The sequence below is a fragment of the Takifugu flavidus genome, chromosome 4, assembly GCF_003711565.1.
Source record: "Takifugu flavidus isolate HTHZ2018 chromosome 4, ASM371156v2, whole genome shotgun sequence".
Lineage (NCBI taxonomy): Eukaryota > Metazoa > Chordata > Actinopteri > Tetraodontiformes > Tetraodontidae > Takifugu > Takifugu flavidus.
Window position 1 is genome coordinate 17,278,681 of NC_079523.1, and position 25,857 is coordinate 17,304,537.

At 46.0% G+C, this 25,857-nt stretch overlaps 3 protein-coding genes across 4 annotated transcripts in view; 2 read left to right on the forward strand and 1 right to left on the reverse strand.

Annotated features, from left to right (window-relative positions):
• cenpp (centromere protein P) overlaps positions 1–8,555 on the reverse strand; it is a 49,894-nt gene extending 41,339 nt beyond the window's left edge. Inside the window, exons 1-6 of one of the 2 annotated variants that reach the window (XM_057030330.1) lie at positions 8,368–8,555; positions 7,715–7,863; positions 7,473–7,621; positions 7,234–7,322; positions 6,236–6,324; positions 4,291–4,387 (exon numbers count right to left, since the gene is read on the reverse strand). In XM_057030330.1, the coding sequence (XP_056886310.1) occupies positions 4,291–4,387; positions 6,236–6,324; positions 7,234–7,322; positions 7,473–7,621; positions 7,715–7,863 (573 nt within the window). In that variant the 5' untranslated portion in view covers positions 8,368–8,555. The remainder of the gene's footprint in view (positions 1–4,290; positions 4,388–6,235; positions 6,325–7,233; positions 7,323–7,472; positions 7,622–7,714; positions 7,864–8,367) is intronic. The other variant, XM_057030329.1, reaches the window with a different exon arrangement.
• Positions 8,556–8,712: 157 nt separating this feature from the next.
• nol8 (nucleolar protein 8) lies at positions 8,713–16,436 on the forward strand. Its single transcript, XM_057030318.1, has 18 exons — positions 8,713–8,851; positions 9,541–9,688; positions 9,895–9,957; positions 10,118–10,196; positions 10,294–10,450; positions 10,637–10,932; positions 11,084–11,196; positions 11,441–12,339; positions 12,614–12,757; positions 12,846–12,953; positions 13,117–13,210; positions 14,404–14,539; positions 14,622–14,702; positions 15,018–15,304; positions 15,398–15,551; positions 15,746–15,807; positions 15,890–15,972; positions 16,216–16,436. Exons 2-18 carry the CDS (start codon positions 9,568–9,570, stop codon positions 16,273–16,275), a joined length of 2,937 nt encoding a protein of 978 aa, XP_056886298.1. The 5' UTR covers positions 8,713–8,851; positions 9,541–9,567; the 3' UTR covers positions 16,276–16,436.
• A 429-nt stretch (positions 16,437–16,865) lies between these two features.
• Positions 16,866–19,707, forward strand: gpr37l1a (G protein-coupled receptor 37 like 1a). Its single transcript, XM_057030325.1, has 2 exons — positions 16,866–17,885; positions 18,029–19,707. The coding sequence occupies exons 1-2, from the start codon at positions 17,277–17,279 to the stop codon at positions 19,025–19,027; spliced, it is 1,608 nt and encodes a 535-aa protein (XP_056886305.1). The 5' UTR covers positions 16,866–17,276; the 3' UTR covers positions 19,028–19,707.
• The last annotated feature ends 6,150 nt before the right edge of the window (positions 19,708–25,857 follow it).

Sequence of the window (25,857 nt, forward strand, 5' to 3'; positions counted from 1 at the left end):
TCCCAAAGAAGACCCACCAGGGCCTGGGGAGAACATGCAAACACAGTTCCAGGGGATTCAAATCCAGACCCTTATTGCTGTGAGCCCACAATGCTAACCAGCGCTCCGCCGTGCCTCCCGAAGTCAAGTTATTGACAACTCTACTGCATTGTTATACAAAATGGATCGGATACCCTTCTGGAATCGATGATCAATAACCTCATCAGCCTCAAAAAAGACTTAACGGTATTAGGCATAAAAGCTGAGCAACAGCCAAATATTCAGTCAGGGTCCCTATGAGGTTGGACAAAGTTTGCGTGAACAGACTGAACAGTAAATAACATTAGTTCAAGTCAGAACAAGTGGGCAATCTGAAGGGAACCATTTTGTTAATCTCCAATTTTTGATGATTCAACAACCCATTTAAACAATGTAAAAAAAATACCGTATTTTCTGGACTATATGTCACTCTGGAGTTTAAGTCGCACTAGCCAAAAAATGCATAATAAAGAAGAAAAATAGATATATAAGTCGCACTGGACTATAAGTCGCATTTTGGGGGAAAATTTATTTGATAAAATCCGAGACCAAGAACATACATTTCATCTTGAAAGGCAATTAGCATGGATTAGCAATAGGGTTACGGTATGCTAACGTAACAAATTCAGCTACATGACCCACAACGAACTGAGTACGTGTCTGCTTTGTTAACGTAACATATTAGTTATTCAGATAACTATAGCATAAAGAACATCCGAGCAAGTTTACTAAACAATCAAGTCTAACTCCATAGACGAAGCACCGCTTCTTCTTCTGCGTCGCTAAAGGAACACGTTCCTCAGGTACACACGCCTAGAGCGCCCTCTTGTGATTGTCAGTGTGAAAATAACGAACATATGAAATTCTGTAATAATGTATTTATTTAAGTCGCTCTGGAGTACAAGTCGCACCCCCTGACAAACTATGAAAAAAAGTGCGACTTATAGTCCGGAAAATACGGTAAATGTTGATAAACTGCCTGTTGATAAAGGCTTGGATGCGATAAATCATTAAACTAGAAGCAAGTGAAAATCCAGGATGGAGGAGGAGCAGAAACCCATTCGAGACTGGACAACCCGAAGGTCCAGGGACAAAATGGACATCGCCTGACCCAGGATCTGACCCAGACATGGGACTTTTAAAGAACTACAATGAATCCTCCCTGTGAGATCCATGATGTCCTTGCAGGTTTATTTATTTTATCTACCACTGACTATGAGGAAGGAGCCAGATGGCAGGTCATTTGAAATCTGGCAAGAGCAATGTGCACATTACTGTGGACATGATCTGAACAGCGCAGAGAAAACTGCTAATGGATTCTGTAGAGACCAAAGAAGAATAGACAGGTTTCAGCAAACAAAGCAGTGGGGCTGCTCATCCCCCTTTTCCAAGTGGGAGCCCACTTTACCGTCACCCATACTGAACACGCAATATTGATAAGATATTTCACAAAAGCTGTATTTCACTTTAACATGGCTCTGCTTCATCATGCCTGCGGATTTGGTGTCCAGCTGCATCATCTCTGCCGTCAAGCAGGAGAGAAGCAGGAGATTACTTCATAATTTATGTTGGTTTTCCCCCCCCATTCTCTTCATTTTTTCAACCAAAGTTGGGACGACGTGTTTCATTCGATCGCAGCTGTACAGCAAATGGACCAAAGTAGATTAAAATGGCCGAGAGACGTTGAACCAGCAGGAGAGGCTCATTTATTCCCGACACAATCAATCTGGCGATATTTTAAAAACAAACAAGCACATAAATAAATAACTGAGTAACAAACTACCGTCTTCTATGAAGCCGTGGTCGCCTCACGTCGACAGTCGTCAAATCAGATCAACCCCAAGTGAGCAACCTTGAGCTTGGTTCCAAGTGATAGACCTGACTGACTGACAGCTACTGAGGGATAGCAAAGGATTTAAATGTCATTTAAATTCCAGTCACATACTTTAGTAGCACAAACATCCACTGTATTACATGGCCGTCTGCCAGAATGGAAAGTTTGTGTCAGTGTCTATATGTAGAGACATTTAACATCTGTCCCCAGTGGAAACATAGCGTTTGGTAGTTGGACACGTGCCTACAAATGTCTGCGGTATTTAATTACAAGGTAGCAAACCTTCATCTGCCATTTTGTAGTTGACTCTGACTGGCCGATTAATACTGTGGTCAAGAAGCAAAATCTTTGGATTCCTCGAAGTGTTGTGCAGAAATTCTCCCGTCTTTTGGAGCCCGTCCTTCGGTTTGAGTGCACATTTGTGCTTGTGTGGTAAATGCATGGAAATGGCCATAAATATAAACTTAAAACAAAAAAGTGAGAGATTTTTATTTCTTTGTTGTAACAATGATCCTCAAATGGTGCCACTTTCGTATGGAACGTGCCTTTGTGGGATCAGCAGCAGAGACGAGGGCCCATGAAATACTGGACGAATAGGTCATAGGAATGTGTCCTCTACCTCCCCAACACTAGGTGGCGATATTCGTCTTTTCAGCTGGTTAATAACGTCCCATTCTGTCCCATAATAAACAACTGGGCATCAGCATTTTAAACAACAGGAAGAAGGATAATGGTACAGATTTCTTCATCTCATAGGTCATGCACATGGTATTTATTGTGCCCTCCCTTCTTCTGCCACTGACTTTCTTGGATAGTTTTGTTCCGGGGGGGGTCACACACCAGGTCTGTGGAGCATGTGCACATGCGTTGTCTAGTTTAACGCTAGGGATAGGGCGAGCACCCATATCAGTGGGACTAACAGGTACTGTACGTACACGTCTTTGCGTTGTCCAGTGATGGTCAGACTGGGGAAATAATTTGGTTTTTAACGCGCCATGCAGAACTACTGACTGTTGAGGAACGGCGCCCCATTTTTTACCAGTGTTTGTCACCAGTCAGCCTGTTGGAGCCTGACGAAGCTCATTTTACAAGAGCTCGATGGAGTTAAGGTCAGGACTGCTGGCAGGTGCGACGATATGGGACCGTCCCAGGCAGCAGGATCCCACCTCAGTACCTGGCTGCACCAAGACCACCTCCAACGATGACAAGCCTTGCTTTAAAAATGAGGATGGTGCCATCTCACACCGTCACCCTGGAGCCGGGCCTTATCATGGAACATATGGCTGCTGACAGGCAGAACCTGGGAGAGTTGGCAAAGTTCTCATGGGTGCTGCTGATCTAACAAGAGGCTCTCCAAAGGTCTAGAAGTGATCAGCACACCTCAGAAACCAAAGAATTAACCAGACACAAATTTCCTTTGTGTAAAATCTGAATAACGTCGTCCAGAGTACGGAAGAAAAAGCAGTGAGTTTGCACTGGTTCTCTTCTTCGTTTAGTTTTTTAAAAGGACATCCACCCACCCACCCATCCATCCACCCATCCATCCTCCATCCACCCACCAATCCATCCATCCACCCACCCATCCATCCACCATCCATCCACCCACCCATCCATCATCCATCCATCCACCCATCCATCCATCCATCCATCCATCCATCCACCCATCCATCCATCCACCCACCCACCATCCATCCATCCATCCAACCACCCATCCATCCATCCACCCGTCCATCATCCACCCATCCATCCATCCATCCATCCACCCACCCATCCATCCACCCACCCATCCATCCACCCATTCATCATCCACCCACCCACCCATCCATCCATCCACCCACCCATCCATCCATCCACCCACCCACCCATCCATCCATCCATCCATCCATCCACCCACTGACCAATCCATCCATCCATCATCCAGTCACCCATCCATCCATCCATCCATCCACCCACCCATCCATCCATCATCCATCCATCCATCCATCCACCCACCAATCCATCCATCCATCCACTCACTCACCCACCCATCCATCCACCCACTCATCCTTCCATCCATCCATGGGGAGGACGTGCAGCCTACACAGAAAATCCCAACCCACAATCAACCCAGTAGAGTTATTGATCTAAGGCTGCTGCATGATGGTGAAAACATTCCCGTAAAATGCTCTCGTAAAATAAGGGGAAACATTTTGCAACCATCTGATGCAACTTCAGAACCCAGGAGGCAAACCGGTGCACCTGGTCAGAAAGGTGCTCAAGGTAACCAATTCCACTGTTGACTGATGGGATCTCAGCGGGGTGTAATGGTGAGGCTAAATGCTCCCCTCTCACCCTAACCCAAAACTATGTGTGTCACAAACACAAATGTAAACGACTAGGCTGACTTATGTTCCCTGGTAATGAACGCAGTGCTGCGGAGGAGAATTGTTTGGATCTACCTGGAAGTGCTGGAAGGTTTGGCGCCGCTCATCACATCTGTTGGAGAAGGTCCTGAGGGTCCTGAAGAAGAGAAGAAGATTCCAGTCCTCTTCCATTCTGAAATGAAAGTGGAATCGGTTGATTGTTAAAGGGTAACGTTTATTGATCAGCATTGCAGTGAGGTTTGAAACATGTTCCTTTAGAATAGCGAGCAATCGCACAACGACCACAGGAGTTGTGTCACCAGAAGCGCCTCTTCACACACACATCAGGAGATTCAAAACTAATTAGTGAATTGTTGAGTTCTGGCTCTGTCTGCGTGGATCAATCTTTATTTTCGGGGACATCGCAATCTGCGGAGGGATTTCCCAGAGACCCGCGGCTCGAGAGCAGCCTGTCGACTTTTTCCAGATGTCTCGCGGATGGAAACATGCTCTCCGAGATGGAGCTCGACCAAAAATGTCGGACTGATTCTGGTTTGATAACTCTGGACCGACCAAATGCGGTTTCGCTCCTGCATTCAGACGCGTCTGATAGTCGTTAATAGTTATATTTACATGACAACATTGACTAAGCTAACGTTAAACTCAATCAGAACCAGGTGAGATGCTAACGATGCTAACGTTTTTATGTTTGGGTCCTGTTCTGATGCTCTAGGTAGAACATGACATGCGGCTCTCGTTTATGCTCATTTTACACACGGATGATGAGCCAGTTACTGTTCTGTTCTGATTTATTTTAAAGTGATAATCTATTTTAATCCAACTGCAGAACACTGACAAAGATGTGACTTAATTCTTTGAGAAAACAAGGTGAGTTGGTCAGTTGGTCTTTAAAAGTGCGCCTCGCTTCTGGGATGAATATTTTTGGATGAATCACTGACCACTGAATGTTGAAATCTCACTCCGTTAATTAGACCCACGTTATTCCATCAAGCTTTTTATTATACAAACATGCAGCACATATGGAATCCATTAACATCTATTTGTAATAATAGCAAATTCTATTAAAGGTTTTCCTGAAATTCTCTTTTGTTTGTTCAAATCCTGATCTTCTGGACTTAAACTCAACGAGTCAAATTTGTTCCAGATATTTTGAAGCGTCTTGACAAGGAAAGTTCGTAAACATCATCTAGCAGAGCTACAAACAGAACTTTAGTTTTTTTTACGATGGGTCACGCAAATGAGCCGGCGTTAAAACGTAGCCAGGAAGGAGCGACAGCCGCGTTCACGCCTCAGAGCGAGCGATAACGACGTCGCCCTCCAATAAAGTTAAATCAACAAATCTAACTGGTCTTTGCTCCACAGTGTCAACAGATCACTCCCAAAGCACCAACTCATGCTAATCTGATGGCCACTTTAATCAATCCACAGATGTTTGTTTTTTTACTAGATTCCATTCTGGGTTGTAAACACAAATTATTCTTCCAGTTCTGATTTTTGCGGTCCTAATTTTAACAGTCCTTGGCTGACAACGAGGCTATCACAGATATGTAAAGTCAGTTTTATTGACTCAATCTGAATTTTATCTGAAGCTTCGGCTTCTCCAGAAAGTTTCCAGCTGGACAACTTGATCTTACGGTAATGTTGGAAAATTCAAGTTGGTTTTATTCCTGACTGAGGTCGTTGTTCTCCATCCCTAAACCAGCCATTGGCAAGAACCCTCTGCTGCATAAGATGTGACGACGGCACAGACGCGGCACAGACGCGGCACAGATGCAGATACAGCAAAGTGTGGCCATGAAATTCTATTATTTTCAGATCTATTCGAATTTCAGTTGGCGTCGGATGGAGAAAGATGACTTTTTTTAAACATCAGCTGGGGCCCAGCGGTGATGTAAGAAACGCTGAGGCTTTAATCAGCACCAGATCTCAAGGATAATTTATGAACTTGTCTGCAAGACAGCTGAGCCCAGTTGAGGCCCAATGTGATCCAGGCCAGCTGAATGTTAGTAGTTGTTCTTACCCAGACAGGAGGCTGCTAAAGCTGCGCAGGTTGAAGGCATCCATCACAACATTCAGGTTACTGATCATCCTCTTTGACCCCTGAGCCTCCTGCAAAAGACAGACTTTTAAGGAACATTAAAACATCCTGGAGACCTCTAAGGCTCTGATATCTTTCTTCACATCACCAAGATGTCAACTTATGCCGGACTAGCGACCAGTGTAGCTGAGATACTTTGTGACGGGCCACTCATGAGCAGCTGTCAGAGGAAACCCAAGACAGAACTGTTCAAACACTGAAGCTCAAACAGATTACAAGGGAGATAAGGAGCTCTCTTCCCAGCCTCATTCCTATTTTAATGTTTTCACTGGTCAGGTTTTTCATCTGCATTTCCTTCCTCCTTGTTGCCGCTTTAACGTCACAGCCTTGAGATGAAACTTTTCATGTCTTAAGGAGGGAAAACTCGTTAACCCCTTTCTCCTGGACGCTCCTGAGAAACGTTGGAATAGCGTGCTACCTGCAGGGAGCAGCAGTGGGGCAGATGTGCGTTCTTCTGACGGACAACATCAGTTATAACAAAAGCCATACAACAAATGATCTGCTACCTCTAAAGCAGTTTACTCTGATACTTGAGCAGATCAGCCTGTTGGACAGCTGTTGCAACCAAATCTGAGTGGACTTGGGAGACAACCACTGAATGTGGACCTCTGTTGCTCTCTGCTGGCGACAGCGGCTGCAGTCTGTTCTGCAAGATGGTAGCTTTCTTAGCTAGTGCACTGGTTGTGTTTTGGCCAAGCGTCCTCTGACATCCTTGGCCAACGGTATGTGGCAGATGACTAGACTGACACCTAGTATGGAACTATGCTAGCCTGCTGCTGGGTTTTCATGAGTAAATCGGAAATATTCCTTTTCAAGAACTAACACAAGGGACCAACTAAGGTTAATCGGTTGGGTTCTTCTCGCCAGGAGTATAGTGATGCAGAGATCCTGTCATCCAATGCACTTGGAAGTGACTCTACCTTGATCTCAGAGAGCCAGAACTCCATCTGAAAGTCCATGTCGCCACAATGGCCTGCTATAAACAGATGTTGGACCTGTTTACTGCCACCTAGCACACAAAGACATGTTAGGATTTGGTGAGATTGGGGTAAACAATTGTAATATAATGTTTATTTTAAATGAGTAATGTACTTGTGACCTTGCTGAGGCAGACATTAGCCAGTCGATCTACAAAGAACAGAGACATGTGGGATCTTACTGCTTTGGAGAGTCTTGATCTTGCAGCTTTTCATGCTGATGCCATTGATTTCAGCCTGCCATCTAAGAGTCTTTCTCAGCTCTTCTACCTCCTCCTTTAGTTTCAAAACAAACTCTTCCTTCTCCTCTTCGTCTGCTTCTAGAAGTAATCTGTAAAGGGTTAAAACCGGCGTTTGTGCAAGAATTAGGAGTAGGACCAATTTAAGTGAAGTCTAAAAGACTGAAAGGAATAGTAAAACTGACATGGCTGTCTGCATTTGATCTCCGAGGTTGAACGCCATGTTCTTTTGTTGGTCCTGCAGCTGGTCCTGCAATGCTGAAACTTCAGTCTGGAGGTGCTGGATTTGAGCCTCCAGCATCCTCACATCCTCCATCTTCTCCTCATTCATCATCTGTTTGGTTAAGCAAATGCAAAAATAAGCATAGAACACCAAGATGCAGTCAAAATTCGCAACAAACTTGTGAAGATTTATCCTTAAGTCTACTCTGAATGTTATGAGCAACTGATGACAAGAAGCCAGTGACAGAGTTGAGATTTTATCCGCAGCTTTAGGACACAAGTACAAATGAGTAGATCCTGGTGAAAATGAATTCCAATAGATCAACATTTTCCCAACATTTCTAACTTTGCCTACTCACAAAATAAACCTTCCCGTCCTGTCTCTAAAGAATAATACCCAGGTGTGACAAGGTTTCACCGCCAGATAGTGTTATCTTGTTTTAATACTGCAGAAACTTGTTTTAATAATCCTACTTGCTAACTTTACGAAAGTCTCTGACGGCGAAAACTGCTAAAACACGCAATCGACAATGAGTTTACAGTAGTCAACAGAGAAATGTTCTGGTTGTTTTAATGGAGCACATTTATAAATAATCAGTAAATTGGCGTCACTTACTCGCTGTAGTTCGAATGTTTACGACGCCCTTTTGGAAAATCGCGGGCTGCGGACTGAACCACTTCTCATGTTTTGCGGGGGTGTGCGGTGTAAAGTTTGTGTCGTGCTCGGGACTGTGCCTCTTTTTGGGTATAAATATTTACCATAAATATTGTATAGAAAATGTTTAAAGATTCTCAAGGTGACACTGAGCTCTGGTTGGTAAATATATTATAATGTCCAATAGAATAACTGTGAAAGCCTATACAGAATCTTTAAGGTTGATCTTTTTCAACCATCATAACTTAACACAAAATATAAGAATATATTTCAAATCTAATCAATGTATTATGGTATGGGTTATTTTAAATTTTGTCGATTAATTAAAGTTTGAGGAATGACTCGAGGAACGTTTCGCGTGCGTGGAAACAACTGCGGAAAGAAAAGTCGGCCGGAATGCAACCCCGGACAGATTAAAAAGTGACACCTCATAGGAACACGTGAGGTAGGTAGTTGTCTTTCTTGCCAGAAATCAAATCTCTAACTTCGTATTGGTATGTTTTCTGTACATTAGTTGATAGTTTCGCCTGCTTTGACGTCATGATGTGCAGCTCCGTATGTGAATAATTAATGAAAGTGTCTGTACTGTGGCTGAACACATTAAAAACATTAAAACATCGAATGGTCCTGTTGCTTTACATATTTTTCCCTGTCAGTTTTTGCAATGACAGCAGGATCATGAATGGCCTTACCACTCGTAATTTAATTTAACATCCATAGTGCCGGTTGGAACTAATGCAGCCTCAATCAGGACTTTAATAAATCCATATGTATCGAACTCTCTCTGGACTGTCTGAGTGTAAATCTCAACGTCAAGGCAACAGTTGATATGTTATATATATTATCATGACCATGCTAGTCTTTAGCAGTACTGGGGGAGTTATCAAAATATACATTTGCACTAACAGTACTACGTGTTATTAGTGCTCTGGGCTGACTCTTACGAACAAGGACTCTGCGGGTATTATTTTTGTTGTCCTGTAAAGTGTCGCAACAACAACAGGATTCCCAAAGCTTCTTGCTTTTTAGCCCCTCGTAGTCATGAATGCTGCCATGTACGCCTGACTGCAACTGCATGATGTGAAAAGAAGTGGCTGGGTGTTTTAAGACTGATGTCATCAATCGTTTGTTCAGGGACAGAATCTTGCTGGTTGTGGAGTGATGCAGCGACTGTACGTGGGGGGGTTAAGCCACACTGTCACGCAGAAGGATCTGAAAGATCGATTTGGAAAGTTCGGAGATGTGGAAGATGTGGAGCTGCGAATTCGAAGGGACACAGAAGGTTGGGAATTCAATAACATCATAGTATGTTGGTGTTGGTATCACTAAATGCTGAATTAAGCGTAAGCTTTGTAAAATCCATTAAATGACCATCATGGCTCAGATCTGGTTTTGAGTTTCAAGCCTTTTGAGCCTAATTACAGTTAGTTTCAGGTTCTCTGACGCTCCTCTTTTACAGATATTCATCGTTTCACTGTTTTTCTGCAGGTGTTCCCTACAAAACCTTTGGCTACGTTAACATCAACATCTCAGATGCCAACCTAAAGAGATGTAAGGATGCCTAATTCAGTGTTGTCTGCATAAACCAGATCATACTGTGATGGTTTAAAGCTACATTATGGATGCTGAGCCGCACACAGCAATAGTAAAAATAAAAACGTCACCTTTGGCGTTAAATGATCTGTAAGAGTTCTGTGTGTTGCTGCTGTAGGTTTTTCAGTGTTGAACAAGTCTAAATGGAAAGGAGGAACTCTGCGCATAGAAATAGCAAAGGAGAGCTTTCTACAGAGGTGCAGTCATCTTTATGTGCTTCTCAGGCTCCAGGGAGGGGGGGGATCTGACTTCAGTACATTCTGACCCGTGAATATTTCTTTTTCTACATGTCAGATTGGCTGAAGAGCGACAGGCTGCAGCAGAACTGGATCCTAAACGTTCATCTGCTGAAGACGAGAGACAGAAGATGCTGGAGTCCCTGAGAGGAGCCGGCGTGGAGAACTTCACCATGAGAGCTGCAGTGCCAGGAACCGAAGTACCAGGGCACGAGGTATCATCCACTATAAGAACTGTAGCCTGTGGAACGCTCCAGGATCTGTTGTCTGAGTTCACTCCTCCGTCATTTAGATTCTCTTAAAAAGATTTTAGCGAACGTAGCGACCCTGTTGTTTGTTTGTTTTTAAGCCTCGTGTGAGGACGGAGGCCTTCACTGTTCTCTCACATTCTCCTTCTGCAGAACTGGGTGGTCAGTAAATTCGGACGCGTCCTCCCCATTCTGCAGCTCAGCCAGCAGAAAGGCATCAAAGTTCGCCCCATGAAGTACGACCCATCCAAATACAGCCACAACATCCGCAGGCTGGACCAGTCGGGCCTGGAGCCGGCCACGCCCGTCACTGGTCTCACCTGGGAGCTCCAGGGAGGCGACAGTGACATCAGTAGAAAGAGACGTGGCGAGTTCCCCCCCTTCCAGGCACCAAAGAGAAGCTGCACAGACGATGTCAAAGTCAACGATCGGGGTCGGGCAAAAACGAGGTGAAGCAAAGAAAGAGATTAGTGATTCCAGGTTTCCAGGCGAGGTTTTTAAAGAAACATTTCTCATCTCACTATGGGCTGAGAATTTCGTGATCATGAGGAACTGTGATTTTAGTCGCCTCTCCTGACATAAACAATCGTTGAACCACAGACCGAACCCGCCGACGGCAGACGTGGCCGACCCTGTGGAGGACGAAGATGACTTTGAAGTAGTGGGACTGGACCACGTGGTGAAATCTGCTCGCTCCTGTCTCCTGGAGAACGGTAACGTTTCAAGAGTCGGGTGTCATTTCCAACTTTTGTGAGTCCTTATTTGTGTAGTCGAGGTCTGTTGTGTGTGACCCCGTCGGCCCGGTCTCGCCGGCTCGCTCGGCCACTGTAGAGTTCTGAAGGATTTCGATTTTTACGCCACTACTGATGCTCAGCTTCAAATTCAAAGTGTTTCTAAGTGAATTGCTGACTAATCCCACATTTGTGCTTCCTGTTGTGAATCCTCTCTCTGAAATAGACGACGAAGATGAGGAATCGTCTTCCTCCAGCTCGGATTCTGATTATGAAGCCATGTTTTCTAATGTCCCCCTCATGAAGATCTCTCTGGCCGACCTTCAGAAGCTCACTGAAGAGTCGCAGCAGCCCTCTGAGGCCGCAGCTCCAGGCAGCCTCAGCCCCCCATCGGAGGAAGAGTCACCCCTCCAGGTGGAGCGACGTGTTCCAAAGAAGGGCACCACGCCTGAGCAGATCCTCGCTTCAATCCTGGAGGACTTTAGGAGGGACGAGCTAAAGGAAAAAAGGATGACGAAGAAAACATGCACGGAAATGACGCTGCCGCCCTTTCGGGGAACAAGAGCTCTGAGAGAGGAGGAGGGAGGCAGAGAGGAAGGGAATAAAATCCAAAAGCTGGACCAGAGGACAATGGGTGAGACTGTCGGCGTGCAGAGGAACGGAGAAACGGAGAAGAATGCAGAGAGCAGTGAGGAAGACGAGGAAGATGATGCTTCAGGAGCCTTAAAACCACTTCCAGACAAAAATGAAGACAATATTGTTCTTACACCAGAGAAAGTAGCACCTCCTGCCCATCATAGCAAGGCCTCATCGAGTGAGGAGGAGGAGGATGAAGAGGAGGAGGAGGAGGATGAAGAGGAGGAGGAGGAGCATGAAGAGGACAGTGAAGAGGAGGAGGAGGATGATGAGGACGACAGTGAAGAGGAGGAGGACGATGAAGAGGACGACAGTGAAGAGGAGGGGGAGGAACGGGATGGGGAGGGAAATCGGGCTCCTGTCCAAATGTTCAAGGAGGATGAGGAGCAACAGAGGAAGGACAACATGAGGAGGCTCGCAGCCATCCAGCAGAGACAGAAAGTTACTGAAGAACACAAGAAGGTCATCCAGAGCGCTCTGGCCAAGTTGGTGAGCCACAAAAGGAAGAAAATGTTCCCATGTTTCTTTTTTCTTCCTGATTTCTGACTTTATTTTACTATAACAGTAAACCAAATCCTACTCCCGCCTTATTTCTCCAACACTGTCTTCTGTGTAAGGTGCTTCTTCACGAGTCTCACAAAATAATCCTCGTAAGAGCTGCTGGCCACTTAAATATGAAGAATAAGGCACATCTGTTTCCACCCTGATTATAGACGGAGCAAAGAGAATTAGCCCGATCATAACAGACATTCTTCGTCATTAGGACTCTTCAGCACCAGGAGCAGGAAAACACATCATCTTTGACTCTGACGAGGAGGATCATGGGAAAAATTCAGCGGCATCAAAGAAGACGCTGTTAGAGGACAGCCAGTCTGAGGACGAGACACCAGCCACGGGACATAACAACGTCAGTGTTTCTGAGTCGCAGAGAGGATCCATGATGCTTCCTCCTGCTGTAAAACTGTGTGTGTGTGTGTGTGTGTGTGTGTGATCAGGTGAAGCCATCGGCTCCTCAGTTGTTTGAAGGCATGGAGGACGAGGACAGTGACGATGACACCAGGTTTAACATCCGGCCTCAGTTTGAAGGCGAAGCTGGACACAAGGTAAGAAAACCAAGTTTATTCTCTTTGTCTTTGCAAATGTTCCTCATATTTGGTTATATTGTAGCAGGTGTTTTAGATGGGATGTCAACGGCTCGCTACCGCTAAGACGCGTGGCGTGAAACGTTGGACGGGTGTCCGCTGATGTCGCTTGTTTGTTCTTCAGCTGATGGAGCTGCAGTCCCGCTTCAGGACGGATGAACGTTTTCGGATGGACTCTCGATTCCTGGAGGATGACGAGGACAAAGAAGAGGAGAAAGGTGGGGCGGCTTATGCTGATACTTTGGTGAAAGCGTTGTTCATTATTTCATTTACCAAATTGACTCTTTGGCCGAAAATTTTAACGAACACAAATGTGACCACAGTCAATCAAATAAAGAGAATATACTGCATCTAAAACTCCAAACCCAGAGTAAACATACATGTCCAATGCCAATTATGGTCTGGCCCACACCTTAAAGCCCTAAAATGACTTATTTATGTTCTGTCAGCGCAAACGGTGTCAATAAACCTTCCAAATTCAACATGTAGTTCCTCCGTTTACCACATGGTGGCAGCATCTTCAACACGCATGAAGATGAGCTGTTCAGACAGTTCGGTGATGCGTTCAAGTGGCTGGGAACTCGGAAAGCTCCCATTTAGGGAACAACCACCCTCATGTCACCTTTTTATGCAGGTTTTCTCCTAATTATTAATATACTGTGAGGTGATAATAAAGACTGCCGCTTCCAGGAAAGGTGGAGAATAGAAAAAAAACTTCTCATTATATTGTTGTTGGCTGGTTTATGTAATATAATGTGAGGAGACACACATGCAGTCATCTTCCTCAGAAAAAGTTGAGCTTTTTAGGTTTCAGTCTCAGATCAACAAATGTAAATGCTCCTATTTGCAAACTGAGACAGGAAAACTAACAGTAACACCTACAACTGATAATCTCCTAATATGGTCCAAAAATACTTTTATGTTTTGGGGTTTTTTTTTTTTTTAAGTTTTCACAAAATAGTCAGTGAGGATTTTGCTCTTCCACCGTTGGTGTGCGGTGTCCTCTTCTGCCTGCTTACTTAGTATTCTAGACGGATGTTTTATTTGAAATAACTGTTGGCCCTCAGGCTCTTTTTTGCTCTCAGATCTGGTCCTCATCACAAAATTGTTGACACTCTAGGTTTTTTTGTCTAGCAGGTTTTTTTGGTGTGGGTGTGTGTGTGTGTGTGCTTCCCCCTTAATGACTTGTTTGCAGTACCTGTACAGGAACAACAGGGGGAGCTCTCCATCACCCAAAACAGCGGACTCCCATAAACTCTCATAAAGGCTTTTACGTCATTCTGTGTTGAGCGACTTAAACAAAAGTGTGCGCTACATGTGTGCCGACACCTCAGCACACCAGTTACGGAGGTATGACCTCCCCCTGCTTCTGGTTTTACCTAAAATGATCAAGCGGTTACCTGTGATCCAGAGAAAAATGGGGCCACGACGGCGGGGGACGAGACTCTCGAGGAGGAGAAGAAGAAGAATCTGTCCATCCTCCAGAGTGTCCTGGGCAGCAGCCAGCAAAGCTGCACCAGCACAACTGGCAAAGCCAAGACATTCAGGTGGGTCCGCACGTGCGCGGATGTGTGCTCGTTCATGTGGTTTCAGAGTTGCGTTAACCGAACAAAACACGTGTGTCTGTAGGGACGTTTCAGCTCTGCACTACGACCCCACCAGGGAGGAACACGCCACGCTGGAGACCAGGACCACTGCAAACAAGGACAGGTGCACGCACACAAACTAGCAGGCTGCTGGGGCAACGACACAAATATTCCACCTATTTTACCCCGATAAAAGCCCAAAACTATCAATTCTGTCTGTTAATAGTCACAAAAGTTGTCCACTACTCCACTACCAGGAGGTTTTTAATCAGATTACAGAGTTGCTGTGGGTTAATCTTGATAAACAAAGTTAAAATGCGTCGAAATGAATTCTAATTTTCAGACAAAAGTCCTGATAAAAGTGGCGCTTTGTCGAAGGGAAAGCTCTTCATCCGTCAGCAAGAATCGTCCGTAATCACCTGATCTTTTCTCCCCTCAGCAAGTCGGCACGGAGGAAAAAGAGAGAGGAGGCCGAGAAGCTTCCGGAGGTTTCGAAGGAGATTTACTACGACGTGTCCTGTGACCTGAAGGCTGTGTTTGGTCAGAAGAAAGATGGCACCCCTGAGGAAGAGGAGAAGATGAACTGGGACCAGAAGGTGGAGGCGGAGGAGGAAAAGCTTCCGGAGTCCCTCCATCCGGCCGATCCCAGTGTGGCACCAGAGGAATCCACTGGATTTCAGTTCTCCTTCTTCGGAGACGATGCAGAAACGGGAGGCCCGGTGGGGGGTGGGTCCGACGATCGCCTGCCTCGGGAGAGATTTGCTGCTTTACACGCCGCCGTTGGCTTCATATTACATTGATTTGTCTCCCTGCTGGTAGAGTACAAAATAGAGAGCATCTGTGCACTGAAGGCAACACGGCAACCGTGGCAACATGACCCGCAACTCGATGAGAGCAGCTCCGAGGAGGAGGAGGAGGAGGAGGTGCCCAAAGATGATGGAGAGCAAATCAGCACTGTGGAGCAAAGCAAAGAGTAAGAAAATCTCAGCAGGAAGTCCAGGCGTGACCACGACAGACTTGTGTCTTTGAATTTAGACTATTCGCACAGGGAGGCTTCCATGTTTTATCACAATTCTCCAGTCGCTAATGTCGTCCAGCCTGAGGGGAGACGCCGTTAGCGCTGCCTTGTTAGCCTTGATTTCATCGTTTTGCCTGTGATGTTTGCAGGAAAACGGCGGCGGCGCAGGGAGAGATGTTCTTCTTCGTCCAGGATGACAGCAGACTGACAGGTTAAAAAAAACATCCCTCCAGCTCCCTGTGGACTCGGATCAGGTCATAACGTTGTGCTCAAACCCTTCTTTCGCCAAGCAGAAGGTCCCAGAATGTTCTGCTGTTCGTCCCACCTGGAGGAGCAGAAGGAGCAGTGGGAGGAGAGGAGGAGCGCACTCCGAATGGTAGGGACTGGTTTCACTTCCACCGTGGCCAAGAGCACTTTTGTCATCGGAAAAGTTACCTTTATTGGCTTTGTGTGCGAAAATATTGAACATTTCACAGCAAACTTTTAATTAAACTGGGTAATATTTTGATTATGTGAACGGATGAATTCCCTGATGGGAGAATTCCTTCCTGATTAGGGAGGCAGCCCTTGTGTGGCGTTGAAATTTAATTGGTGATGCTTTCTTTGCTGACATCCACAGGAATATCGCAAGAAACACAAGGAGGCCAAGAGGAAGTTGAGACTCTCAAAGAAGAGCTGATGACGGGGAAGTCGGTTATTTAAAGTTTCCTGTGCGCAGAAGTTCTGGAGTCAGGAACTGGACTTCTGTCAATGATGTAATCACTTTCAGTAAATATGTCGCAGCTGCATTGTCGTTGTGAAACCACCAATTTCACTGTAAATAAATGAAATGTGTTTCTATTTTTGGTGTAATTCAATATATTTGTTGCCAGCATTGGTTTGATTTTGGTGATATCGGTTCACCCGTTCCCTCAACTAGATGTTAAAGCGTTTTAAATATGTGGGATTTGTCTTATTTTAACCCCTGAATGTACATGTGAGGACAGTAAAAGTAAATATCACTTGCTCTTGCTTTTTCAGTGCGCGGTTTACTGCGGCTTTACGGTAATCAGCACCGAAAGTGTCTCAAGAAGACGATTTTAAAAAAAAAAACTCCACATAACTTTATTAAAACTATTAAAAACATGAACCAACGATGTGTGAAATGTGTAAAATCTACATTATATACCATAAAATTTCACCGATGAGATGTGGAAAACGTGACAAATCCAATGCTGCGTAATTATGCGACATTTCCTCATCAAAGTGCACTAATTGGCACATAATGGACTACAACAAGTACTCTACGGATACAAAAGTAATTAGAATGTGGCCCCTTTAAGTATTACCCTCACAAAGTAGTTATGTGATAACGACATATGATTATAAAGTGTTCCTGCTATTGTTATCATATATTTTTATTCCTAAACTTGTATGGATAAAATCTAGTAAATTGTAATATCCTAAATAATAAAAAGTACTCGCTTCTTCCCCATTTCATGATTTACTGATTAACTCTATTTATAAAGCGTTTTCGGACCATTACGTGCGCATTCACATGGGGGACACGCAGGACCCTCTGGACCAGAGACCATCCGGAGCCATTCTCACATAGAGGACTGATGAGGACCACAGGGACCCGGGGCCGAAGCTGATCCCTGATCTGACCGCTGGACCTCCACAGTCTGCCCAACAGGCACAATGAGTCCGTCTTTGTTGCTCCTCTTGATCGTCTCCGAGCTCCGTCTCGTCCACACCAGCCAGGAGTTTGTGGCGGAGCCTGAAGTTGAGCTGGCCGAGGATGCTGGGACGCTGCCGGCGGAGACAAAGGGCTCTCTCTCCCCGGGAGATGAACGCACAAAAGTCCTGAAACGATTCGTCCGAGGAACCAAAAGCGGGAGCTCTTCGGAGAACGACGAACACCGGCGGAACCGCGATGACCTGCTCGGTTACCAAAGCTCACCGCGGACCGAGGGACACGCACCAGCCCGGCCGGACAACAGGACCTCGGAGCCCAGGTCCGGGCTCTTCAACCCGCTGTACCCGGTCACCGACGGCTCCTACTGGGCCTACGCGGTCATGCTGCTCGCGTTCCTGCTCTTTACGGCGGGGATCGTCGGTAACCTCGCGCTCATGTGCATCGTGTGGCACAACATCTACCTGAAGACCACCTGGAACGGCATCATCGCCGGACTCGCCCTCTGGGACTTCTTGGTGGTCTTCTTCTGCCTGCCGGTGGTCGTGTTCCACGAGCTCTCAGTCAGGAGGTTGCTGGGAGACCTGTCCTGTCGGCTCGTGCCGTATCTGGAGGTGAGCACGTGGAGGGCGGGAAATAAAGTATAAACAAGAATGAATCTCTAAAAGTCTGAGAAAAAGGTTTATTTCCTCTCTCTTCTGCTCTGACCATCATAGCGGTACCACCCCTGAAGATTAGTTTCTTCATGTCTTTGCAGGTTAGCTCTCTTGGCGTCACCACCTTCAGCCTCTGTGCCCTCAGTATCGATCGCTTCAATGCCGCCATGGCTCCCAGAGCGCTACAGAAGCCAAGGGTGGAGCCCTGCCAGTCCATCATCTCCAAGCTGTCCATCATCTGGGTGGGCTCCATGCTGCTGGCCGCCCCTGAACTGCTGCTCTGGAAGCTCCTCCAGGAGACCGTCAGCCTGCCAACAGTCCCCTCATACATGCAGCAGAACCAGCTCGGGGGCACCCTCATTGCCACCTTAAGGACTCAGCCAGAAAAGATAAAGGTGGAAATTTGTGTCCGTGAGCCATCTGTGGAGCTCTCAGACGGTATCTACTCTCTGGTGCTGACATACCACGAGGCCCGCATGTGGTGGTTCTTTGGATGCTACATCTGTTTGCCTCTGCTCTTCAGTCTGGCCTGCGACCTGTTGACGAGGCACATACTAGCCCAGCAGCAGCCGCCAAAGGACAGCGGCAGAAAGGTGAACAGCAGATCCTCCTCCACGTCCTCATCTGCGTCCGCCCCAAAGAAAAAGCAGCCGCCGAGAGAGCGTCGGCTTCGCTCCACCGTCATGGCTCTCACTGCTTTGCACGTCGCGTGCAACACGCCTGAGAGCATCTGCAGCATCGTCGTGACGTACGTCTCTCAGTACGTGAGGGCTGACCTCCTGACACCGGCTCTGCCGGCTCTGGGACTGATCGGACAGTTCCTGCTTTTCTTCCGGTGCGCCGCGACGCCCTTGTTGATGCTCTTCCTGTGTCGCTCCCTCGGACAGGCCTTCGTGGACTGTTGCTGCTGCTGCTGTGACGAGTGCGTCCCCGATGGCGACTCCTCTCCGTCTCTCACCACCTCGACCGCTGTGACCTCCGCATCGCCGTCCCCAACCTCTTTATCTCCCTCCAGCAAAGAGGAATTCAAGAGCATTTTGCCCAAAGAACCAACACTCTGCGCAGGCGGTCCTCCAGTGGGTTTCGGTACACCCTGCTGAGCTCTAGCGCAGGTGTCCGGAGCAGCTTTCTCTCAAGAAGACTAGACCCTGTGTCTCAGCGAGCGAACCGATTTGAATAAACGTTAAATAACATTCAACCTGAGACTACAGCGATAGAGATACAGAAGATAGATGATTCGGGACTGTGACAGGCCCGTGTTTTATATTTTTCTTATTCTGAGTTGATCGTAAAAGCTTCCCTGATATTTTGACCAGGTGCCAGTAGTCTGTGGTATAAACTGTTACTGACTAATTTTAATGTCACATCTTAATGACATTAAGGTAATGTTCCAGGGTAATGTTCCAATACTGATGTTAACACAATGACTCAACTCTTTGAGGCAGATTCATTTGTCCGTCCAGGTGTGGTATCGTTTATGTGTTTTAGTAGTAATGCTCAAGAGGTTTTAGTTTGTTTTCTTGTCATTTCTAAACGGGCTTTCAGGACATTTATAGGTGAAAGAACTCAACTCTACCAAAAGCCAAAACAAAGCTGACGGTGGAGCTCAGCAGGGGTAGAATTCACGTGAACACGAGCAGATCGGAGGGGGAAAATGTACGTGAAAGCTTCAAAGTTGGACGCTTGATGGTGTAGTAAAGCCTCTATTGTAAACTCCACATTATGTCCGTTGCTTTGGTCGTATTTGAAGTTCATCCATTATAAAGGAAATCAAACTGGCTACTCGTGTAAACAGTTTTTTATAGCTTCTTTGATTTCCGTTTTCAGCATGGTATACTGTAGCTTGTAGCTAGGAATGTTGTTTTACTCCACACATCTCACTAAATATCTGAGCTCATCTTTCCTGAAATTCACTATCGTACAAGAAGGTAAAAAAGAACCTGGACTAGTCCTCAGAATACAGAGGAATGGAGAGAGGACACAAAGCTTTAGTATGTTCCTTTTACTGTGGGCAACTGTGGGACCCTCTGACCCTCTACCCCAGACTTACACTTTGCTGCTGCAAGTTTAAGTCTCAGTAGTTTGAGCTGAACTATTTGTCTTCCCATGAAAAGGAGCAGAAGCCTCAATAAGGCCGGCTTTGTTCAGCAGCTACCCCACCACCACCACCACGTCTACCACTTCTGAAGAAAGAGAGGCTTGAATATAGCTGCATATCATCTGCCATCCACTGAGGGTGTTGCCTAGTTACACGACACCCACTTCCTCCCACCAACTGGCCCAGTAACTAAAGCCGCGGAAGAACAAAGGAAGCAAAGATGCAGGAGAGGAAAACTTTTTTTCTCTTTTTGGTCCCCTTGACAACCAGCTGCTGAACAACAATTCGGACGCCTCTACTAATATAGACTAACCTCACAGCTATTCTAGATCTGGATCCTACTCTAGCCCTCCTCTCTCTAGATTAACATCTAAATACTATTTTATATACATATATAATCCTTGTATCTGTGTCTATCAATGTTTAAAGTCACATTAAAATAAAAAAAATCATTTATAAATACATGAAATCACCGATACAATGGACACTCTTATTGTCTGTGCAGAACATTACACAGATGTGTTGCTCCCTGTCTGTTCCCCCTTATTTCCTGTCAACAGGTTTCTTTTTTAACGGTTGTTCTTTCTCCTGTCAGATCTCCTTAACAACAGAATTCCCCAAGTTATTTTTATCCTGACACTAGAAGACTTCAACCAACTGCAGTAAAACAGGCGTTGAGATCTTAGCACTGCTTGCTTATCTGCTGGACTGAGAAAGGTTAAAAATAGTGCTTAGAGTTTATAAACGTATAGATTTTTATTCATAAATAAATAAATACATGGAGTAATGGAGTGGAATTGAAAACTGGAATGGAGAACGCACATACCATTAGAGACTGCTGAGCCAACATAGGATCCATTTACACGTATGACCACTACAGCTATGGAGAAGAACGGTGCAAAGGTGATGTGATAATTGGGATGTGATGGGCTGAACATCAGGATTTCTGTCGTTGACTTGTTAATTGTAAGGTATGTAGGCATTCAGTCACCTGTGATAAGCCAACGTGCATCCTCTGCAGCCTCTTCTCTTGCGACTACCCACCTCATCCATATATCCAGGCTTTGGCCTCCTTTTCAGCCCCCTACCGGGCAGTTCCATCCTCAGCATCCTTCCACAGATGTTTTTACTCGTTCTTCATCCTATTACTCCCAAAGAGAACCTCAACACCTTCAACTCCAGCTCCGCCTCCTGTCCTTTTCTTTCGTCTACACCAGACAGCATCACTGGTCTCATCACCTTCATCTATACGTTCATGATGTCTGATCGGGGGAGGAAGAGGAGACATGTAAAATTACCCTCACGCAGAGTCGTTTAGTGTTGACCTCCTTTCAAAGGTCCAGCTGGCTTTGGTAGAACCTTATAACAAGATACCACGCCAGGGTGTGCAGGCCAATGTAAAGTCACAATTGGCTTGACTCTATGCTGCTGGGACCTTCTGGTCCATCTCCATGGAGACCCAGGCCTTGACTGAGGTGCTCCAGGTCGACTCCACTCGGACCAGAATAGGAGTTCTGAAGGGTTAAATGTTACGGCAGAAGCCCGACAGGACGCTGAAAGTCCTTTGTCTCCGCCGGCCACAATGCAGACCAAACTTGCAGGTGTTGCCCAAGGGCTAGGGCAATAAGAACGAGCACAGGCGCCGGTACACAATTACCATTCGGTGTTTACGCGACAAACGGGCGGCGGGAGGGAGGACGAGCCGGAGGTAAATACAGCTGCTCCTGATGAGCTGCCGAGCAGCAGGTGGAGTCACCTGGAGGGGTCGGAGGAACCTGCCTGCCACGCCCAGCCTGCACAGATGAGGGAAATGAGCCCAAAAAACAAGGCAAGGTTTTTAAATCCCATAGGACCCCCCCTCCGTCCTGAGGGAAAAGGTCAGTGCGAGTGTTTCAGCAGAAGCTACGTGGCACCCTGACTTCAGGGCCTGGACGTGGACCAGGAACTGTTCTACTATAACATCCCCCAACCATCAATCGACGGGAAGGCCGAGTTTTTATCCAATGTTCAGGTAAGAAACACGTGTGTACCTGGTCAGAGGCAGGAGCTGGTAACTCCGAGGCAGATTGTGGGTCGCTCTCAAGGGTGCTAGCGAGCGATTTCTGACTGCAACCGATCAATAAAAAGCAAACATGTAGAAACACGTAGATGTGTGTGTTGTGGGCGTGTGGATCGTGTGTGCAGGGAGAACGGAGGAAATGAAAGTGTGATCAGATCGCATCAGTTGTTTCAGCACTTCTGAGCTGCAGATGAGAACGTTTCTTAGATTTCTTTTGAATTTATTTGATAGATTGGGTTTTGTTTTATTCCAAAAATCCCAAAGTTTACATTAACGGTGCATGAATGATGGGGTGTGTGTTGCAATACAAGATTAACTGTATTGTGACATCAAGTGAACGGCAAATATTGACGACATCAGCGGCCATTGAGGGTTCGGTTTATTAGAACAGGCTCTGGCTCGGGTCTCCATGGCTACCAAAACAAATAATACCAGCATCATACCTCCAAATATCTCTCTTCTCTCTCTCTCTCTCTCTCTCACATACACACACACCCACACACGTATTTGTTTCCTTGTTCTGTGTTCCAGAACTATAGTGTGTGTGTGTGTGTGTGTGTGTGTTCTCATACATACTACAAAGGCAGTAACACATTTCACTTGCACAGTGCGGTAAAATTAAGGGGAAGTGAGGACATTTTTGTTGGTCCTGACAACATCAAAGGATCGTTGGAGGTCAGGTAAAGGTCAGGGTCAGCGTCCGGAATTTGGTGCAGCAAATATTGGAAATCAACCAGTAATGAAAGTGTGTACAAGTTTTTATAGACCAGTACTTTGGCAAACACTCCATTCATCCCATTACTGCTAAAGCTTATCAATCTCCTCTATTATTATTAATCATCTTCTGCCCATAAAACCATCATTTAGCTGACAAACGTCTGTCTGCTGAAGCCTGAACTGCAGATGATCTTGAAATACCAAAGAATGCTTTAAAAGCTGGATAAATCCCTCACAAATTCCTGTGATTTGAGCGTTTTTGCTAAATTACCATGTCTCAGCAACACGGGGGCAGTGTTGTTTCATGTCTCAGCACCTGAACGCTGCTTTATCAGACAGGAAAACTAAAGTTTTCACTGCAGCATTCCTCCAGGAATGATCCCATGTGCAGTTTTTATGTGTCCATTGTGAGTTTTCCCAAAAAGGACGCGTTAAATCTTGTAACTTTTGAAGCACATTCATGAAAATAATGACAAGCGAGGCTGATGGACTTTGGCTTTTTTCCCTATCGTGATGAGCCGACGGCTTCTCTCATCGAGTCCTCGGGGTTCTGTGCGTCTGCAGTGTGTTTGTGATTTGTTGAGGATGTGGTTTGACTGCCAGATATTACTGCTGAGTATTTTCCATTAGCAGACCTTAACAATTCGGAGTTAATCACTGAGCTGTTTCCTATTTGAATATTGGATGTTTGCACAAGAGACCCTATCTTGAACGAATGTTACATTCTTCAGGTCTCTGTAGTTTTTCTGGAATCATCCATTTTGGAGGGTCGTAAATGCTCAGCGTGCCAGCACAACACACACAACAAACACAACATGACCTGAAGAGCCACAGCGAATCTGTTAGGCCACCCATTTCCTGTTTTATTGTGGTGTGTCTGGGATTTCCTGCCCGGCTGTAATTGTTCCCACCTGTTCCCCATTAGCTTGTGTGTCTTGTGTCTGTGTTTTCCCGCTGTCCTCGGCCAGAGTGTCTCGTGAGAGCCATGTCCAGTCAGCAAAAAAATCCTCGTTACAATCTCTAGAGTGTTTTTTTTTGTTCGGATCCATTGCCAACAAAGTTCAATACACATCTTCTATTCTACTGCCTCACGTTATGAGATGAAAGTCCTGAACACTTGTGTCCCAGTCCTAAAAAGTCCATTAAATAAAGAATGTTTCCTTATATTAAATGAGCTTTTATTAAATTTGACTGACTTATTAGCTCTGCTAGCTTTCACTTGCGAATTAGAATCGCTTGTTTCAATCAGAATCATATCAAAACTGGATAAATCAATAATTTATTCATTGCTCATGGTGATGTAACACTCGTCCCCCCTATCGCTGCAGGTTAGTGCCTTCATGTCTGGAGAAAACTCACAGGAAATGAAAAATCATGTCATGCAAATGTGCAGATAGGGAATAGCATCCAGCTACACAGTCAAATGAGATAAATAAGGTTTACCAGTCTAGATTTCTTACAGGTTACATTACAGACACTGGTCCACCTGAGCTGGTGGTATGACAATTTAACCTCTCATTTTCTACAAAAGTACCAATAGCTGTTACACTAACGTGGGAATTTTTGATAATGTTGATTTTGATATTTTTATACGTGTTGGCCTCAATGAAACTGGCAGGTACAAATGTGAGAAGCATAAACAATAAGTGCTGATGTTTCATATTTTCAGACCCTGTTTTTGTCAGCACCTCCATCCCCTGTATTTACCAAACACTGGATTTTGCTTCCCTCTCCCTGGGCTACTGCCTTATCGTGGTGGAGGGGTTTGAGTATCCCAATGATCCTAGGAGCTCTGTTGTCTGGGGCTATATGCTCCTGGTAGGGCCACCCATGGCAAACAGGTCCTAGGTGAGGGATCAGACAAAGTGTAGCCCAGGACCCCCTCATGATGAAAAACAACATTGGTGCCAAGTTTCCCTTGCCCGGATGCGGGTCACCGGGGCCCCCTCCTGGAGCCAGGCCTGGGGGTGGGGCACGTTGACGAGCGCCTGGTGGCCGGACCTCTGCCCATGGAGTCCGGCCAGGCACAGCCCGAAGAGGCAACATGGGACCCCCTTCCCGTGGGATCACCACCTGCAGGAGGGGCCAAAGTAATGCAGACTCTGCACCGGTGAAGAGTCGTGTGTGGTGAAGAGAGAGCTGAGCCGAAAGGCGAAGCTCTCAATTTACCGGTCGATCTTCGTTCTTACCCTCACCTATGGTCATGAGCTTTGGGTAATGACCGAAAGAACAAAATCACGGGTACAAGCGGCCGAAATGAGCTTCCTCCGTAGGGTGGCTGGGCTCTCCCTTAGAGATAGGGTGAGAAGCTCTGCCATCCGGGAGGAGCTCGGAGTAGAGCCGCTGCTCCTCCGCGTTGAGAGGAGCCAGATGAGGTGGCTTGGGCATCTAGTTAGGATGCCACCTGGACGCCTCTCTGGTGAGGTGTTCAGGGCATGTCCCTCCGGTAGGAGACCCCCGGGAAGACCCAGGACACCTTGGAGAGACTATGTCTCTCGACTGGCCCGGGAACACCTGGGGATCCCCCCGGATGAGCTGGAAGAGGTAGCTGGGGAGAGGGAAGTCTGGGCTTCTCTTCTTAGGCTGCTGCCCCCACGACCTGATCCCGGATAAGCGGTAGAGGATGGATGGATGGATGGATGGATGGATGGATGGATGGATGGATTTTGCTTCATTCACAAAAATGTAAGTTGCAATAGAATATTTGACTTAAACTGTCTGGGAACTGGCATCAATTTCATATTCCTACATTTGTGGAAACAAGGTAGTTCTTGGTGTTTAGACCCTTTTGGCACCGGTTTTCACGACCAGCTCTATCCCTACCTACTGATATTGAAACGATCTCCTGGGTCGTGTTTGGGAAATGGATGCTGATGCGTCTCCATCATCTTCTTTACTATTCTTGTTTCCTGGACTTGCTAAAGATGACTGGAATGTTGACTTCAGCCTCTGCTTGTATGCTGATTCTCTTCATGTCTGCTTTAAGGTCTCCACTGCTCTGAGAATCACCTCTTGCCAAGCAGGTATGTCTTTGCGTGGATGATATATAGGTCTAT

What these genes read in the sequence shown, in the direction of transcription:
- nol8 (XM_057030318.1), top strand. Translation starts at nt 9,568, where the DNA reads ATGCAGCGACTGTACGTGGGGGGGTTAAGCCACACTGTCACGCAGAAG. An exon ending in AATTCGAAGGGACACAGAAG is followed by an intron (nt 9,689 to 9,894) that starts GTTGGGAATTCA and finishes GTTTTTCTGCAG; the next exon opens with GTGTTCCCTACAAAACCTTT. An exon ending in AACGGGAGGCCCGGTGGGGG is followed by an intron (nt 15,305 to 15,397) that starts GTGGGTCCGACG and finishes CCCTGCTGGTAG; the next exon opens with AGTACAAAATAGAGAGCATC.
- gpr37l1a (XM_057030325.1), top strand. Translation starts at nt 17,277, where the DNA reads ATGAGTCCGTCTTTGTTGCTCCTCTTGATCGTCTCCGAGCTCCGTCTC. An exon ending in GGCTCGTGCCGTATCTGGAG is followed by an intron (nt 17,886 to 18,028) that starts GTGAGCACGTGG and finishes ATGTCTTTGCAG; the next exon opens with GTTAGCTCTCTTGGCGTCAC.